The sequence below is a fragment of the Pyrgilauda ruficollis genome, unplaced genomic scaffold (assembly GCF_017590135.1).
Source record: "Pyrgilauda ruficollis isolate IOZ18807 unplaced genomic scaffold, ASM1759013v1 scaffold28, whole genome shotgun sequence".
In the NCBI taxonomy this organism is placed as follows: Eukaryota; Metazoa; Chordata; class Aves; order Passeriformes; family Passeridae; genus Pyrgilauda; species Pyrgilauda ruficollis.
The window spans coordinates 3,068,109-3,086,363 of record NW_024524155.1 but is presented as its reverse complement, the minus strand read 5'-3'; the positions used below and the strand labels follow the sequence as shown (position 1 = coordinate 3,086,363).

Below are 18,255 nucleotides of genomic sequence, written 5' to 3'. Positions count from 1 at the left end.
AGTAGAGTGACAATATCCAGGACAGGCATGGCTCGTACTTTTCTGCTACAGAATAAAGTAGAAAAATTGATTTAACTCTAGCAGTAGCCTGTACACACATCATCTCTATTAATTGCCCTTTCCCAGAGGCTGTTGTGGCAGGTGAGAACAGGAGATACCATATTTTACCCTTTGCCAAGAAGAACAGAAGAGCCAGCTGCAATTCCCACCCACCTGGGAAAGCCCCTGGCCAGAAGCACTCCCAGGTAGCCAACAACTCCAGCTCCAGCAGGCGAGTGGGAAGAGGGAGCGCTGTGGTGTCAAGCCTGGACTTGAAATGTCTGATAGAACTGGGACCCTTTTCCTCCAGTGTTCACACGTGTGGAGTGCAAAGGCTAAAGGACTGTCCCTGAACCACTGAAGTAAAGGGGAAATAATATAACTCTCTTCATGCTGTAAGAGTTGAGATCAGGGAAAGTAAATGCTAATTTCACCTGGCCAAAATCACAGGCTTGCTATTTATTGTAGGATTGTAACACTGGGGACCCTCTAGTTGTGGAATTTTCTGTCATCCTACAGCTCCCAGGAATCGCTAGAATACAACTTTTTTGCATTCTTGAGCTGTTGATGGTCCAGCATCCAGAAAATGCCCTTAGTGATCCGTTTCTTGCTGTTTTTCTCAAGTCTGACCCTGAAGGGTGCCTAATCCACCACTGCTCCAAAAGAGAGCCCCTAGCTCTAGCACAGAGCTGCATGCATATTTCCCTCCTTCCCAGGTACACCTTGAGAAAAGCTGCTTTATTTGCAACTGCTGATGTGACATTCAGGTTGGGTTTTTTTAATTTTAATTTTTTTTATTATTATTTCAGTGGTTTGGCAGTGGGAGCTCCCAGAATTAAAAAAAAAAAAAATCACATAATTTGTGGCAAGTGGAGTTCATAATCTGTTAATTTATTATCATTTCTGTCATCCTGGAGGGCCATTAGCAGAGGTAATAAAAGGAGATGTAATTATAGGATCTGAGGCCACTCCAGACACAGCTGCTGTCACTCCACTAGCCATATTTCATTCTGTGCTAGTACTAATGTCTTCCTGGTGAGAACAGCACAACAGCTACCCTGGGAGAGCCTTCATCATCACCCCTCAAGAGAAGTCCTGTCAGCCTGCATCAAAGCAAGAAGAAAAGGAGGACGTTGTTCCAAGACAATTTCCATGGGGGGAGAGTGAGAAGCGTGGAGGGGGCCTCATACAGAAGGGAACAACCCCACATTGGCTAAGTGTGGCTTTTGAGCTCATGGCTAATAAGGCTGTTGAGCTAATAACATTTGCTAAACACGATTAAACATGCTTTATTGTTATCATAGGAAAGTGTGTTTAAGTTTTACTGATTTTATTTGCTAATACTGTGGGGTAGAAGTTTGTGTTGACACCTGGGATCCTTCAGGGCTGGTATGACTTTAATGTCACATCTTTCTTTACTAATTCCAGCATGAATACAAGGCAGGAATATGTGACTTTTTATCCTTTCTCCATCCTTCTCTGACGAATACTTTATGCACAAAGGAAGCAATGTCATGTTTTGCTCAAAATTCTTGGAAGGCAGAAAAACAGGGCATAGATAATTTAGACACCTGGCAGTCTCCTGGCCCTGCCCTGCTCTGCCCCCTTGCTGCATAACTCAGAATGTTTCATACTTGTTGCAGAACTATAGAGTTTTTGTTCCATGATTATGAACTGTCTTTTATTATCTTTTTTTTTCTCAGTACTGCTTTCTTATGTAACAATTCTTGAGCTCTCGCCTGTGCACAGTGCTGTTATAAAATAGTCCTGCTGGTCTGAACTGTGCCAGGCTGATTACTGTGGCTGTTACTGTGTTGTAGGACCTTTGATAGGAGAGAAAAATACACAGAGAAATTTGAGATGATAGCAGGTATGTCCTGATTTCAGAAAAGAGAGGAAGAGCCCCTTTCACAGTGCAGGAGCAATCTCTACTATGCTCCTGTTCTGGGGCAGTATTGCCAGGATGGAAAACTCTGTAGGAATTTGGCTCTTCCCCCAGCCACAAGGTAGGGAACTACAGTAGGGCACTCTGTGTGAACAGATGTAGCCAAGGTTAGAGGGATGTACAACAGCGCCTCACTGGACAGCCACAGCAGCTAATTGCATTGCATTAAACCCATTCCTGTTAACACGCCAGGTATTGGGTTAGTAGAGCAATCCAGGCTGAGTTCTCTAATCACCACTTGTGATGAATCAGCCCCAGATGGATTCCAGCACTAGTGATGGGTATAATCCCTGCAGATATGGCAGATCTCGTGTAAGAAGGGCACCACCAAGATTAACCTCTTCTCAGAAATACTGTCCTGAAAATGTTTCTTCAGACTTCAGAATCCCATCTCATGACAAGCCATATTCCATATAGCCTATAAAACCATTAACTCTTGGGTCCCAGGAGAAACACTCTGCTGAAAAAGAGAAGCAGCTGCCAAAAAGCCAAAAGAGGAGCAACAGAAAGAAACAAAATACAAGGGAAAACTAAACTGTCTGATCACATATGTTAAAAATAAAAAAAAATCCAGCAAGCCAAGAAGCAAAGCAAAACAACACAGACCCATGCAGTGGAAGACATAGTCAGCATGCAGTAAATCCTGTGATCCTGTATCAGAGCCTCATATATTCTTCTGACAAAAGGAAGGGGAACAGAAGGCAGGAGATAGCTGAAGTGAGCTGTTTATAAACAGCTTTAGTGAGCTGATCATAGTGAATTTTTGAAGCAATCTTTGGAAAGCAGTCTTGTAAATCCCAAGGATATCCTCTAAGTTCCCTGGCTAGCCTTCTCCACACACAAATCCAACCTATCTGTTTCTGGTGGGGCTGGAGAGAGACTAGTGAGAGGGGAGCATTTTCCCTTCCCAATCCAAATCTGGGAAGAACCCATAACTCAACACTGAGGACCATATCTGCTCCTTCAGCCTCGGTCCACCCTACCTGCAGGTGTGGGACACTTGCTATGTCACTCAGTCACACAGACACACACTGTATATAGCCAGTGAGCCTTCCAAGGCCAGTCACACTGCCAATAAATTGTCCTCATTATTTGTCAACAAAGAAGCCTTGAGATTCACTGGCAATAGCACATCGTCCATCACAATGGGATTTGTTCTGTCACAAATCCATTAGGACAAGATTTCCTGAGTCTGGACAAGAATGCCCACTGCTGAGAGGGTGTGTATCTGCCTTGTTATTAGCAATAATGTCCAGTCACTGCCATAATATTTATTCAGCTATGAATACAACAGACCGAGGTCATGTTGATGTAGTGCAAAACTACAAGTGCAAGTCCACCATACCATCCCTAAGGCTGTTTCCCAAGTGCTTTCACTGGGCCATTCAATGCCAGATATGACAGAGAACTTCATGGTATCTTATCAAAGCCTTCTGCATAATCCCAGGGTACACACGTGTACAGTGATCAATTTATGCACCTCCATCATAGGCTGGAGTCTGCACTGGAGACCATGAGAGTCCATCATTGTTACCATGAGAGCCCATCACTAGCAGTATTTTCCACCCACCCAACAGTACTTTCCACCCATCACTATAGGAAAAAGTCCTCGTTGAGACCAAAAGGGATAGGCACATAGATAAATAATAGCTCCCTTTGCTGTTCATGCTTACACCCTTGTAATTCCCCATTTACCTGGGATGTGCTTTGCCCAGCCAATGATCACCACCAATTCCCTGTCTGCCAGGTCACAGAGGGTTGTCAGGGCTTTGATGTCACTCTCCGGCATGGTTGGATCAGGCATGGCATAAATCTTCTCTGGCTCAGCCACCAGCAAGTGGGAGACGATCTTAGTCACTGCACATTTCAAAGGAGAAATTGTTGTATCTCTTGTGACATAAGGTGAACCCTCCTGGGGTAAGACATGACTACAGAGCCTCTAGGACCTCAGTAACAGAAAACCACACTGCAGCTACACAAGCTGTAGTGATCTGCCTAGGACAAACCAGTTCTGCACGGGATGACAAAAGCAGGAAGCTGCTGTAATGTTGTCAGTCATTGTCTCAGGTAGGTCCACGGAGGGGAGAAGGAGGTATAAGCAAAAAGTTGGTGGGATGTGGAAAAGTTTAAGGAGTTATGGGTAGTATTGAAGAAAGTAATCAGCATGGGACTGGCTTTGTTAACATGGCTCGGGTAAAGGAAAAGATCAGAATATCACTAAATGGATTTACATAATCTCCTAGGAAAGGTCTGGTATTTAACCTTAGGTACAATGAATACAGTACCTGAGCTGTACCTAGGCCTGTCTAATTACCTCTACACTACAATTGTAAGAAAAAATTTCAGTACTGTTGACTGATACAGGAATTGGAAGTGACAATTGCTATGCTGTACTTTTGGGAGACCAGTGAAAAGAAATATAGTGACAGCTCAGAGGACCATAATTCAAGACCAATACGTACATGGCTTTTTAGCTGGGGGAGGGATCTGTAGGCTCAGGTAAGTGCTGCTCTCAGAATCCAGTCTCCTTTTGTATTTCTGACGGCCTCCACGGACTCGATCCAGACGAACACCTGCAGGTAAAACCAAAAAGTCCTCATGATTCCTTAGTGCCTTACAGAACCCTGACATGCAAGTACTAAAATTTGCTAAGTAAGATGTTCCCCACACTCCAGGGAGCTTCCCTCTCCCTTGAAGGAAGATCTCAGAGATCTCACTTGAGATCTCAGCTGAGCCCATAAATCTCAATACCAGCTAGACTGCCTCCAGCTCTAAGCATGCTGCTCTGAGCTTTACTTTTATTCAAGACATTAATGAACATACAAATTAACCCATTCAAACTCTTGAATCACTATAAATCTGATGGGCAAATGAAAAGCTTCACAACTCAGTGCCCTCTACATGGTCCTGCTTTTAAAAAGCAAGACTTTAAATGTCAATCAAGCTAGCAGTTATAAAAATAGGCTTTTAGACTGATCTTAAAAATGAGATGTTAAATGTTCTGTGACTTCTTATTGTTTATATTTGAAAAAGGCGACCTATAGCAAACAGATAATGAACTATGAATTCAACAAAGATGTTTCAGCCTTGATCAAGTAAGGCAACTGTAATAAAAGTAGAATCCAAATAAATAGAAACAACCTTGACTACAATAAAGGAATGATAAAGATGAAGTAGGGAGACACTGAAGAATTTGTTGCAGCTCTTTCAAAGTACAGTGAAAAAATTCCTAGTGACTGGGAAGTACCAGTGATTGTCACCGTGCTAAAAACCATAGCATCATCAATAGACCAGGAACAGCAACTAAGTTGTCATATTAGTACAAAATATGATGTTAAAAAGAAACTGTGAAAAAACCCCTACAGATATTTGTGCAGTTGTCTGTTTTTTTCTGAGCAGCCATATGCACTCTGATAATCAGTCTGTGAAATTACGGTAACTCAGTCTTGCTGGGAAAAACAGCTTTGGAAAAAAAATCTTTCAAGGTAAATGTAGGAGCATTTGATTAGAATAAAATCTTGAATTTACACTGTACAAGTACTTCCTTAGAAACACACAGGAGTTTATCTAGTCTGATCATGGGAAGCAATTATGTGATACACTTACTAATCACATTAAGTCATTAATATTTTGCAATCATACCACTACATAAATACAAACAACTAAAAGCAAACACTCCACATCAGTTCTGAAGTGACACTTTTTGAGCAACCAGTACACCTGAAAAAATCTGCAGTCGGCTGGCAAATATTCTACCCTAGAAGGAGGCATGTCTGTCACACTGCATTTCAATGCTATGTTTGCTTACTCTGTCAGGGGAAAGATAAAGCTTTTACTGTGATGCTCACGCCAGCCACACCTGCACCACCTGAAACTGCTACTGGCAACATCTAGATCCTGATACTCTTCATGGCTAGAGCACCATAACAATTTGACTACCAATTGCCCCCTAAGCAACAAGAATACCAGGCCAACAATGCTCAGTCTGGCAGCAGGATCTCACACTGAGCAGGAGAAGCAGGAATGAGCAGGTGTGGAGCTCTGCACAGCAAGGGAGCTGCTGCTGTGGGTGTCTGCTATGGGAGGACAGCAGGTGTTGGAGAAGATGGAGAGGAAGGTATGAAGCTGAAGTAGGTGAACTTAGGTCACACTGAGTAATTTCTTTCCCCTGCCCCATTTTCTATTTCTTACTCTGTATAGAGAATTCACGGACATCCCTAAGTACCACCTTTCTCTTCCATTACATGGTATTGTTTCTGAAAATGGTGCCTATTGCTTCTTTTACTTCCATTTCCAGTGGCAGGTAGCCTGTGGGCAATATTCCTTCCTGGGAGCCCAAACACACTTCAGAGAGCAATTTCAAAAAGGACAGCCAGGGAATCCCAAACCTGAGGTTATCTAGGGAGATCCCTAAAGAACAGCAGTAATAAAATCCAGGATGAAGCAGGAATTTTTCACTTCCATCCATGATTTCTTTCCCTCCATAAGCGTGCCCTGGTTTCTTAAGGAGTAAGACTCTATTCCATGGTTTGCTGAATGAATGACAGCTACCTATAAGCCAGGAGAGAAGGGAGGGACACAAATTTCTGGAACTGACAGTAAACGAAACAACCAGGTATGAAATATAAAAGGATCAGGAATATACTGTTGGAAGATTACAGAGGAACAGGCTGCCAAGATTTAGGACTGAATCACATCTTCCCAGGACCCTCCCAGATAAGGCTCATAGGTGGGTGCATTCCCTCACACCAGTGGTCAGGGGAGGGAAAGAGGGAGACGCCATTCTCGGCTGGCAGAAGCCAACACACAGCCCTCCAGGATGCTTTCGCTGTGCAGTTTGCTAAGCAGCAGGAGGGGGAACTAGGAGGAATAGGAGAAAATGGGGGAAGGAGCCTGTTTCCTCCTCCCAAGGAGAATGCCATCTTCCTGTGCTTGGCAGAGAGATGGCTGCACAGGTTGCAGCAGTATTAGGGACCCTCAATCAGATTATAAGGACACAAGGGACTTAAGTGCATTAAAAAAAGATAAGAAAGACGCAGAGAGATTTACTCTGAATCCCTCCTTCCCCTACTGAGCAGATAGAGGTCTGTTTGCCCAAGGACTTCAGCTTGTTAATTTTGAACAAGTGTTTGTCCTCCTCTTGTTCCCCTTCCCTTGTGACACTCCTTGAGGCAAACGTTTTCAATCAGCACTTGCAGAGCCACAATTCTACCCTGTCATCATCGCTCCAGCCGCAGAGCTGGTGAACAGGCTGAGCCCCCCACAGCACATGCCAGCTCCAGCTGCTGAGTGAAGTGACTACAGGTACTGTAGTCTACAGTGACAGGTACTACAGTAAACAAAAGCATTTCAACCCTCCAAGTCCCTGGCTGTGACACTCCAGACATAAGCATCATGGTAAAATCCTTTTTCTAAAGATCTGACAGCCTAATGGGTCATATCTAGATGGAAGGAAAGAGCATGGCCAAAAATCAGTGCCTGTGGTATCTAGGTACTCAGGTTAATGCCTGCTGCTCTGCTTGATTTCCTCTGTGGTTGATTTTAAGACAGGCAGGCTGGTTACAGTGCAGCTCTGAGAGGGACACTAAAGGACAGACATTAAAATGGAGTGGGGAGCTGTGGTGGGGGAGCTCAGAGAAGCAGCATGAAGGAAAACACTATGCAGAGAAGAAATGGAGGGGAATGTAAGCTGGGATACAAATGGAAGTGAGAGAATGTAAGGAAAAGGAAGACGGAAGAGAGAGGGCTGGAGCAAAGCTGAGGGGCACGTACCCTGTAATCACAAGGGCAGGTTTCACACCACATGTGCAGCCATCTGAGCACTGACTGCAAGGTGCAGCAGCCATGCATGAGATGCAGCTGTCCATACTCAAGACTTACATAGGATTGCAGCCTCACAACAAGACAGCAGCAAAATAAAGCTCCTGCACAAACCCCATGCTCACATGAATCACAAATGGCCAGTTCAAAGGAGAGAAGACAACCTACAAAAATGTCACCACCACAGGCACTCCTGGACCCCCCTTTGTGTCAGCAAGGAGTTGAGATCAACAGTATAGGACAAAGTTTGGAAAGCACCACCCCTTGATAACTTTACTGGCAGTTCCTTCAAATTAAGGCTATCTATTCTGGAAACATGCCCTTTCCTCCCATTCCCCTGTATGGCAAAAACTGCTGCTGTTCATTCAATTTCGTTACCTTTTGAGAGATCCTGCATAAACGTTCTCCTCATCTGACCTAGCTATGGAGCTGACCCTGGTGTATGCCCCAGGGGTTGAGTTCCAGCTCCCCCAGAGCTTATTCTCAGCTCCCCTGCCTGCCCAAGCCCCTTCCTGGGACAGGGCAGGGCCAGGACTCCTGCAGGACATCTCAGCTCGGCCTCCTGCCGGGGCAGGGATGTCAGTTTTCTAAGTGTCCTGTGGGTGCCACTCGTGTTCCAAGCACTCTCGCAGAGGTCTGTGCCAGCACCAAGCCTCTGCAGTGGGAGAGCTGATCTGCTGATCGTTCAAGCTGCCTGCACTTCTCTGACATGGCCCTTGGAGAGACGTCTGCCCGACAACTTTGGGATCAGATGTCCCCTTACCGACTTGATAACATCAGGCCTTGGGGTTTTTTTCTTAATGGAAGTAAAATAATTCCATCTTTTTTTAAAAGCTGGACCCAGGCCGAGACTGTCGGAAGTAAAAATAGCCAAGCATGCAGAGGCGACAGCACACAGAGGCAGGTTTAGTTTCTCTTTTATTTTCTGGGGACTAAAAATACCCTTATAAAAGCTCTGTGAAGCTAAGCCCTGGCCAGTGGGAAGTGCAGTCAAGGCCCAATATCAGCTGTCGTGTCAAATTACCAGCCTCACCTCACTTTCCATCGAGTCCTATCACATGCCCATGGATTGATAGGAACAGAAAGATCTATCTTGCCAAAAGAGCTAACGGAGGAGCCAAACTACTGGGTTTGCATGGCACAATATGTGTCTAGACCAAGAAGGACACAACCAAAGGGAACACAGGGCAAGTGCTGGCCAGGAAGCAAAAGGGCTGCTTTCGCTGAGCTTCCCTGATACACTAGCCAGGTGCTGTGTCCACTGCCCACCTAATCCTTGAGCTGCAGTTTCCACACTGCTCTCCCAGGGTCTGAGCTGGGGTGGTGCTCTGTAGCTAGCAGAGCACCTGTCTCTGGGAGCTGCAGTCTAAAGTACATGGATTGGTACTGGCCAAGGAAGTTGGAATGTATAGGCTAAAAGCAGAGAAGAAAGGAAGGAAGGAAGGGAGAAGGGTTGTATCCAAAGAGTCTCCTACAAAATTCTCCTCTTCCTTTCTGCTCTGAACTTCAGGAGAGACAATAGCATGTGGTAATGGGATGAGTAAGCCAGGAGGAAGCCTATCAAGGAAACAGAAAGCAGAGATGACCATTAAAAGTCAGGCCTACCAAGATGGAGAAAGAAATAAGACTGTAGGGTAAAGCATCTCTGCCTAACAGGAATGGAGAGGCTGCAAACTGACTAGGCTCTCTTCTGTTACTCAGATTTCAGCTTGGGAATGAGAAAAGATCCCTTTATACTCTTAGGCTCTAGTACTGTGGCAAAAAGAGGCCAGCCCCTAGAGAGTCTTTTGGTAGGTGACTGATGCAATTACCCAACTCATCTGAAATACACGAAAGCAACTTGAGGGTCACAAATCAGCACAACCAGAAGAACCCAGTGACTAGGCTGGTGCCGGTGACCAAGACTGGAAATTACACTTGCAAAGAGAGGGTGAAGAACTATCCTGGGAATGAGGGGAAGTGGAGATGAAAATCCATCTCCCATGTTACAAGCGCCTACAGAGAAATTAGATCAGTTCAAGTAGGATGCTGGAGCCTCTTCCACCTTTGATGGTTTCAGGGTTATGTTAGTCAGGTAGGAAAGTTTCTTCACTGTCAGGCTGACTGAAGAGTCCCTGGATGCAGAGAGACAGGTTAGCCCTGTGATACCTGATGATACCTGTCCCAGAGGCTCCCAGATGCCTTGGGGCAGTGACACAAGGTGTCAGCTCCTCACACAGAAACACAAGCAGCATGTCCCAAAAGGTTGGTGCAAAGCATACAAAGTCAGGTGGAGCCCACAGAGCTTCAAACCAGGCCTTCTCCTCTGCCAGTGCCAGCTGCATGGCTGCCAGCCCTGCAGGGCTGTCTGCAGCACCAGCCACTGCTGCCTCTCAAATGTACATCTTTCTTCCCATGCTGAGCCCCTCTTGCTCTGCTTCCCACACTTTGCTCCCTATGGAAACTCAGGAATTAACAAGGGCTTCAAGGGCAAATGGGAATAAAGAATACCTCAGTACCTTGTTCTCTGCGACAGCTCTCTGTAATAAGCCCCACACCCATGTGTTCACCCTGTATCCATGGTCCATGCAAATGTTCTCCTCTGACTGCTTCCCTCGCAGCCCTCCAAACAGTCTGAAGCAGGTCAGCAGCTACAGTGCTTATGTCACCCATGGTCACAATACCTGCACAGCAGAGGGCTGAGGGGCACTGTGCAAAAGGAACAGATGCAGGCACGTACCTGCTAGGAAAAGACCAAGGTTGCCTTTCACAACAGGACCTAAAAGATGACAAAGCCTCAGCCCCACTGATTTTCCAAGAGGCAGAACTCAGAAATAAAGCCCCAAAGCAGTGTTTGCTGCCTAGAGGAACCTGCAACCCTAGGTGTGATTTAACTCACCTTACTTTAGACTTTGATAGCTCCCTTCTGTGCAACTGGGCTCCCTTGACCCACAACAGAGAAAAAGGCACCTCCACATTCAGCTCACTGGCCAGACACTTACCTGAGGAGATTTCATGACAGATACTTCTCTTCACTGACTACCAAGAGAAACCCTGTAGGGTGAAACCAATGCTATCTATAGTCCAGTTTTCTGTCTCAGTGTATTTCAGTGGAGCAGATTTTGGAACAGGTAGAGGAGCATAAGTATGGATCAACAACAACAATTTTTGATATGCGACATAATGGAGAAGCCCCCACCACTACATGGAAAGAGATGGAGATCCACAGAGGACAGGGAGTTAGACCCACCTACACAGCATGCTCTGCTTGAGCCTTGAAGCAGCTCCTCAAGTCCTCACCTCAGCAGTGGCTTTTCTAATGCAAAGAACTACTGTCCACTTCTTACTGAATTCTTAAATTGGCACAGTTGTGCCAGGAAGTTCTGAATAAAGATCCTGTCAGGATACCCTGCAGGTCAAGAGCTGGCTTAGTCTTCAAGGTGAGTCAGGGGAAGGGATTGAGAATCTCAGCAGAGCTGAGTCACTGGTGCACACAGGTTATCAGAGGCACATGCCTAAAGTTACTGTAGAGCAATGGGGACATATATTTAGATCCATCCCATTCTTGCTTACATTAGAGAATCATACCTGCTGTGTTGTCAAAAGTGCCTAAAAGCTTCTAGGACAATGGCTGGGTTCTAAAAATCCCAGGATGGTTGTTGCAGTCTCTATCTGCTTCCTCTTTTCTGTATATATTATAAGAGCACTAAGCACAGTTTTGGTGACAGAATACACAAAGTATTTATTATAAACCTATGTAGAGGCGATGCCTCTCTGAACCCACCTAGATGTATATTGATGGAACCTGGACTTCAATGTTTAAAAAAATGGAGATCTAGTTAGGTGTGGTAAGAACCGCAAAATTCAAAAAGAATGAGAGGAACCAAACTAAACAGATTCATAATCCATTAGGTAAGAGAGAAGATGTAGAGATGGTCCTGGATGTGCCATTCTTATGTCCAGAAAACAGACACCAAGTGCTCTCAGCCCAATGTACAATTTGTGAACAATCCATCTGCTGGAGGCCTCCTCTTTGGAGAATTACCATCAACCTGCCAAAGGCAGCACTTGCTCTCCATCACAACTCAGCTCCAGCCACATTGCAAATGCTCAATTTATGCCTTGGAAAATAGTTGGGTGTGGAAGATAGAGTCATCAAGATGCCACTCACTGCTCCCAGAGATGCCATTTCAAAGGACAGGCGTTGCCTGTCTGTTTTTAAACACAAGGATATTTTAGAGAAAGAAAAATCATTTTTTCATTCTCTTTTTTCATTTGGGTACCTCCAATAGTGATATATCTGGCAGCGGCTGGAGGCAGAATACTCTATAAATACAAAGCCATTAAATTGCACACAGCAGCAACCTGATCGGGGCTACCTTTTAATTTCCTGACATGAGCTGGCCACTAACCCAATTACCCAGGGTCCCCGGAGGAGCCCTCATCCTTCCCAGGAAGCACAAAGCAAGAGCCCAAGCATATTGCAGGGATGTCAGCAGAGCTTTCACTGAAATCAAATATCTTTTCGAGAACACATGGTCTGGAAGAGGGAATGTGGGCAGGAGGGAGAGGCTGCTGGAGGCACTTTGCTCCATTGAGAGATTCTTTCACTTGAAAACAGAAATTAAACAACCTCCATTTGGTTACATTGCTGAGAAGGAGCTCTGCTGTTGATTCAGTTATCTGGATTTTAGTAGAAGATGAAGGCAAAGTTGTAAGTGGAAGTGGTTTGAAATCACCAATGCTTGGAACCCCTTACTCAGATACTACATGACCACATCAAATTTACAACATCACAGAGCCAAGTCTGTCCAGGATGACAGATTTGATTCCTTGTGAAAAATTTATGACATCAGCAGCTGGTGAGGGAAACTGAAGAGTTAGGAATAAACACCAGGGCAATTCCACTGAGTACAGGGTTTCCTAATTAACCAGGGTCTTGAAGAGGAAATGGATTTCAGAGATAGCTGCTTCTGAAATTTGGAGATTACAGTCTCACCGTCTTGGAAGTGGGGATCACTCCAGCATTCACAGAGATGCAGGCACTAGATAACACAAGGGTTACCAGGTTATTGCAAGTTTCTGGGAGGCAGGGTATTCCCAAAGACACCAGGGAGTGGAAGGAAAAGGGAACAGGAAGATGAGCTGAATGAACTTTGTGGCTCTCTTCTGTAGACTTCTCTTGCCTTTTTCACTGCCTGGTGCTGCAGTGTCAGTATCCACACATTCCAGCAAACTTCACATCAGAAATTATATTAGATAGATAGGAGTCCAAGAGCTTGGGAGATTTGTAGCAAAGAACTTGGGTTCCCTGTTGAATTCAATCTTTGCATATTCTCTAGCATTTCTTATTGAAATGCATTAAGAGCAAAGGAACAAAACCTGAGCAAAGAATGGTTGTACCTGAGCTTACTACAGCATAACAGTTTTGGGAAGAAAGAGTCATGCAGATAAGATAAATCACATGTCTTTACTGGATAATTGCTTAACTTCTGTCTTGCTGTTAAAAAGCCTCCCTTTTCTGCATCCGGATTACATATCCTTCTTCCTTCCTTCCTTTTATTTGTAGACTTCACCCTCACCACACAAGGGTGATTCTTGAGAGCCAGGAGGCAAGGCTGAGGACAACTTACCTTCAAAGACATTCAGAGTAGGGTAAAACACCTCATACAGGGCACGTTTCCTATCCAAGGAATCCCCACTCTGCTTTTAGCATGTGCATGTACTCCAGTGAAGTCCTATCTTCTACTTTCTGGAATAAGGTATACCTGGTCTATCACTGGGCACATCCCCAGTCTTTGCCCTCTTCCTTGGAAGCCAGCCAGTGATGTCTGCAAGAAACTGGGCAGAAGCCACTCATACATCCCAGAAAGTTGCACTTGGGACTCAGTCATGAGCAAAACTCTGAGACAAGTCTTAGCACTGGCAGGGAGCAGAGGACAACGTCAGCAACATAATATACATTACTTCCATTAAGAAGGAAAGTAAGACTCAAAGGCTGGGGGAATAATCAATGGCATTTCAATGCCTGGATGAGATTTTTTTAACAGACATTTTCTTTGCTGTGTGGTTTTCTGCTGTGATGTGACACATTTGCATGTGCATTCACTTCATGAAAAGCTTTTCATGACCCAGCTTTGCCTCCTTTTCAGAAATGTTTATGCTCCATTTGGGTCTCTGCAGATGTAACAGCACAGAACAGGGAACAACACAGCTTTAGAAACAATACAATCCTTCGAAGAAAAAGTTCTGCAGAGCTTTCACAAGAGAAAGGACCAAACAGCCAGACAACAGCCAGTCTGTTCTCTTTGGTGTGGCATGGTTTGATATGTCTTCTCCACCTGCCTGTCATTTCCAGCCAAAGATGAGTTTTGTAATGAGAGGCCTTGATGTTTCATTGCAATTCACCTGTTATCCCCATCCCTCTTCTGATGATCTCAGAACATTTCCCTTTCATGGGCAGTACTGCATTTATGTGACAAAATTTTTGTAGTAGGAGACTGCAGGTGTGGTTTCTGTGAGAAGACATCAGAAACTGCCCTACGCCCACTCCAGACAGCTCCAAAATGAACCCACCATTGCCCAAAGCTCAGCAGTGCTGGTGGTGCCTCTGTGATAACAAATTCAAGAAGGGGTAAAAGCAGCTGAGAGAGAGGCATGAGAAAATACAGAATAAACAGGCCTACAGATACCAAGGTCAGAGAAGAGGAGGTGCCCCATGTTCTGCAGGACCTGGGGTGCCCCAGGTTCAGAGAGGCAGCACAGGTGTGGAGGGCAAAGTGGTGAGCTCATGTTTAACCAGCCAATCAATGCCCAAAATGAAACCTCTGAGCCCACATACACAAGCATCGTGTCATCTGAAATTACATCTGCCTCTTGAAGACAAACAAATTGCTGTAGAACAGAAAGGTTATAGGTAGCTAGAGCATGAATGGCAAGGGTATATTATTCCAAAAACTGACAAGGTATACTGAGTTTTTAAAAGAGGTTTTGAGGAGCCAAACTGTCGAAATTTCTCTCCAGAAATCCAGGAAGATCTAGATCTACTCTGTAGAGCCCACAGTTAAAGAACTACACTTTGTAATTGGAGGCACAAGAAACAGACAGCAATGGGAGCAAAGAGAGGCCATGGGCTGGACAAACCCTGGGATTCCCAGCTCTGAACAATGCCTCTCCACTGCAAGTTGCAGGGCACACTTTTCCTGCACTGGTTGTCCCCCAACACCAGACATTACCTTCCCCATTTGGGGTGAGCAGTATCACTGGTTTCCCTGATTTTTGCAGAGCAGAGGGACATGCAATTCTACTGGACAAAGCTGTGAAGATGCCGATCACCACCACTGCCTGCAGGCTGGTGGTGCAGCAAGGCAAAGAGCAGCAGAGCACAGATTTTCTGGGGACAGTGCATCCCTACATGAACACTGCTGGAATGCTGGACTTGAGATTCAGCAGGCTCCTATACGAGCCTGCTAGGGCTAATTAATGCTCCCTTGGGAGCGCACTCCAGATGGAAGGGGAAAGTGAGAGACAGACAGCCAGACAGGCCAACACTTCAGACATCTGAGCCAGCTGGGCTCCGTGGGCAGAGCTTTCTGCTTGCCACTTTCCCCAGTGAGTCCTGCCTGCTCTGCAGCACCACACCAGGAGAACCTGAGACAGCAAAGCTCTGGTGTCCGTGCAGTTCCCTTGCTGCAATACATTGATCAGAGCTCTCTTAAAGAAAGTGGCCTGGATATCTGAGACACCTATTGATTGCTCCATTGGCTCTCTTCCTGCCCTGATCCTCATTCACTCGGCATTGCCTGAATAACCTGCACGTCTATGTCAGGGCCAGTCTCCCTGGATCTTAAAGGGAGCTCACAGCTTTCTGCCTAGCTGCAGCCTATGCAGGGAGAAGACATGTCTGGTGACCCGTATGTGCAGTCCCCAAGGGCAGGATCCAAGTATCCTGCAGCATCAAGCTGAGCATTTCAAGCGCAAAGCAGACCTTGAAGTCACGGGTATTTGTTTTTTGCCATCTTTGAGTACTGATGCCTTCTGCTTCAAGAACAAGGTAACGCCACACGCCCAGCAGGCAGGAGGTGGCATCATGTATGGCAACAATAATCAGGAAAATTAGAAGAAACCATGAAGCCCTTAACTAGTTACTAATGGAATATCATATTCTTCTTGAGCAAAAGGACAGTTTCTTTACCAGAAACACCCCCACTGAGTTTCAAGCCCAGTGGCTTGCCCAAGGACATCAAGGAGAAAACTGTGAAGAGAAGAACTGATTTCTCGATCTTTAACCAAAAGACTGCTTTTCTCCAAACTTTTGATAATCAAGCAGGACAAAGAACATGGTTTAGCAACCTTCTGCCATGCATGAACCCAGGGATGATGAGACAGGTACATCAAGGCAAAGTAGGAAGTGGATCTATTAAAAGGAAAAATAATCATAACCCAAATATCAAGAGACATCTTGTCCTAATGAGAGTTTGGGACTGCAGAATAGGCTCTCTGGGGAAACCAAAACATCAGGGATTCTTAAAAACAGTTAAACTACTAGAATGGTACAGTTGGGAACACTCGTGCCTTGGCAGAGAAAAGGGATGGATGAGCTAATAGCATGACAGATCAGAGATGGAAAAGACCAATGGACCTTTTCTAATCTGAAATCCCTTGTCAATTCTGCATTTTGAGCAATTCAAACAATTATGGATTTGTTCTTTCTAGAAACTCTTGGCTCTGTGGAGACCAAATTGTGTGACACCGTTTTTCTCCCTTCTTGGATTTGGCTTTTAAAGATGTGTATTGATTGAACTCTGTATACTAATACTTTGTGCTTCCACCTAGCTTCACATGAAGTTAACTAATTGGTCCTCACAATTATTTTGCAAAGCAAAGCAGTATGACCCTTATTTCTCAGCTTGGGATACTGAGCAAAAGAAAGAAAAAAAGATGCCTGCCCAATCACTTGACCACTCTCTGTTAGGACACAGGACCCCTATTTGCAGATTGCTAGTCTCCTCTGCTCTTCTTGATATTATCATGTGCTCTTGTATCCCATTGCTATCAATAAATCTTTATGCTGTATTTTCCACAGCTTTAAATATTATGGGCAGGATCATAGATACACTAACATCAATAGCAAACCACCCTTCCCCAGTGACTTTAATGATGCCTGATCAATCCCTATATGAATAACTAAATACACTTCAGCACAAAAGCAGGCATAGAGTCAAATTTCAGTTTGCCACAAGTAGTATCCACAGGGTTTGGGAGTTCAGACACAGTAGGGTGTGAGTGAATTTACACTGCTTTCCAGACGAACTCTGGTCTAGAAGGAGTTAACTGTTTAGACAGAACTTGGGGCTAAGACATAAAACCCTTCACAGGACCCTGCTCTGAACAGTGCTGAACTCCCAGAACTGGAAGCAGAGATCCCTGACCACACAGCCAGCACACCAGCACGGCTCCTGTGACTGCTCCCCCAGCTGCCAGCTCCAAGAGACTCGACTGCTCAGAAGCAGGACAGCACAAACACTGGCAGCCAGCAAGCCTGAACCTGTGCTGCTGCTCTGCAGAATGACTGGGGCCACTACAGGTGTTTAAGGTTGTTTTGTGGGATTCATATGAATAGGGCATTAACAACCTGCACTCCCACTAAAGCCAGTGTCACCAGTGTGTATTTGCTTTAGTGGGCAATGGGATACATCCCCTCCCTGAACTACCACACGAAGAGAAGCAGGTTTCCAGTGGTCTCTAACTACAAAGTAGGTGCCTCCCTCCCAGTAGGAGATCAAGATCCTGTGAGTCTACCACCTCTACACCTAGGTCAGGAAGGGCTGAACTGCAGAAGTTTGTATCTCCTCCCCATGGTAACAGGTGTGCTGTAGAAGAAAGATATTTAACCACAGAAACTACACATCCATCAAAGAACAAAATGGGTTTAATGTCTAATCTACATTCTTAACAACACTGGCTGCCATCAACCTGCCTCTCAAGAAATGAGAGAGCTCTAGTGAGAAGCAATACACACTCAACTGACATTGTACAATTTATTACCAGCTGCTGTGATGTTATGAGCTGGAAGAAAGTTGTATGCTGGCATCTTGGCTCCAGCATATAGGACTCGTGCATAACCACAGCCAGAGGCTGTTTCTTGTGGTTAAGCTGAGAGGACCTCGCTCTGCTGGTGTAGCAATGCAGAAGGCTATGTGCAGTGCTTCTCCCTCCTTCCCCTCCTCCCCTCACTGCCTTTCCCAGAGGGACCCAAGGGAAACAAACCTTTAAAGTCAATCCATAAGAATGTGTTTAATTGCCACTGAATTCCCTGTGGTTCCTCTTGAATGGACAAGGATTGAAAAGGGGGGTGTGGGAGGAAAAACAGCACAGGAGAGAAGCTGAACACTGCTCAAAGAGCACTGAACAGATCAATAGGCTGAGCAAAACACAGGCTGAGTATGCAGGGCAGGGGACCCACAGCTCCC

At 45.2% G+C, this 18,255-nt stretch overlaps 1 protein-coding gene across 5 annotated transcripts in view; it reads right to left on the bottom strand.

Moving 5' to 3' along the window:
* The window catches only part of ESRRB (estrogen related receptor beta), a 126,915-nt gene that overhangs the window by 13,051 nt on the left and 95,609 nt on the right, over nucleotides 1-18,255 (bottom strand). For all 5 annotated transcript variants that reach the window (XM_041471974.1, XM_041471972.1, XM_041471973.1 and 2 more), the window contains 2 exons: nucleotides 4,447-4,557; nucleotides 3,680-3,841 (listed from right to left, as the gene is read on the bottom strand). In XM_041471974.1, coding sequence (XP_041327908.1) covers nucleotides 3,680-3,841; nucleotides 4,447-4,557 — 273 coding nt within the window. The remainder of the gene's footprint in view (nucleotides 1-3,679; nucleotides 3,842-4,446; nucleotides 4,558-18,255) is intronic.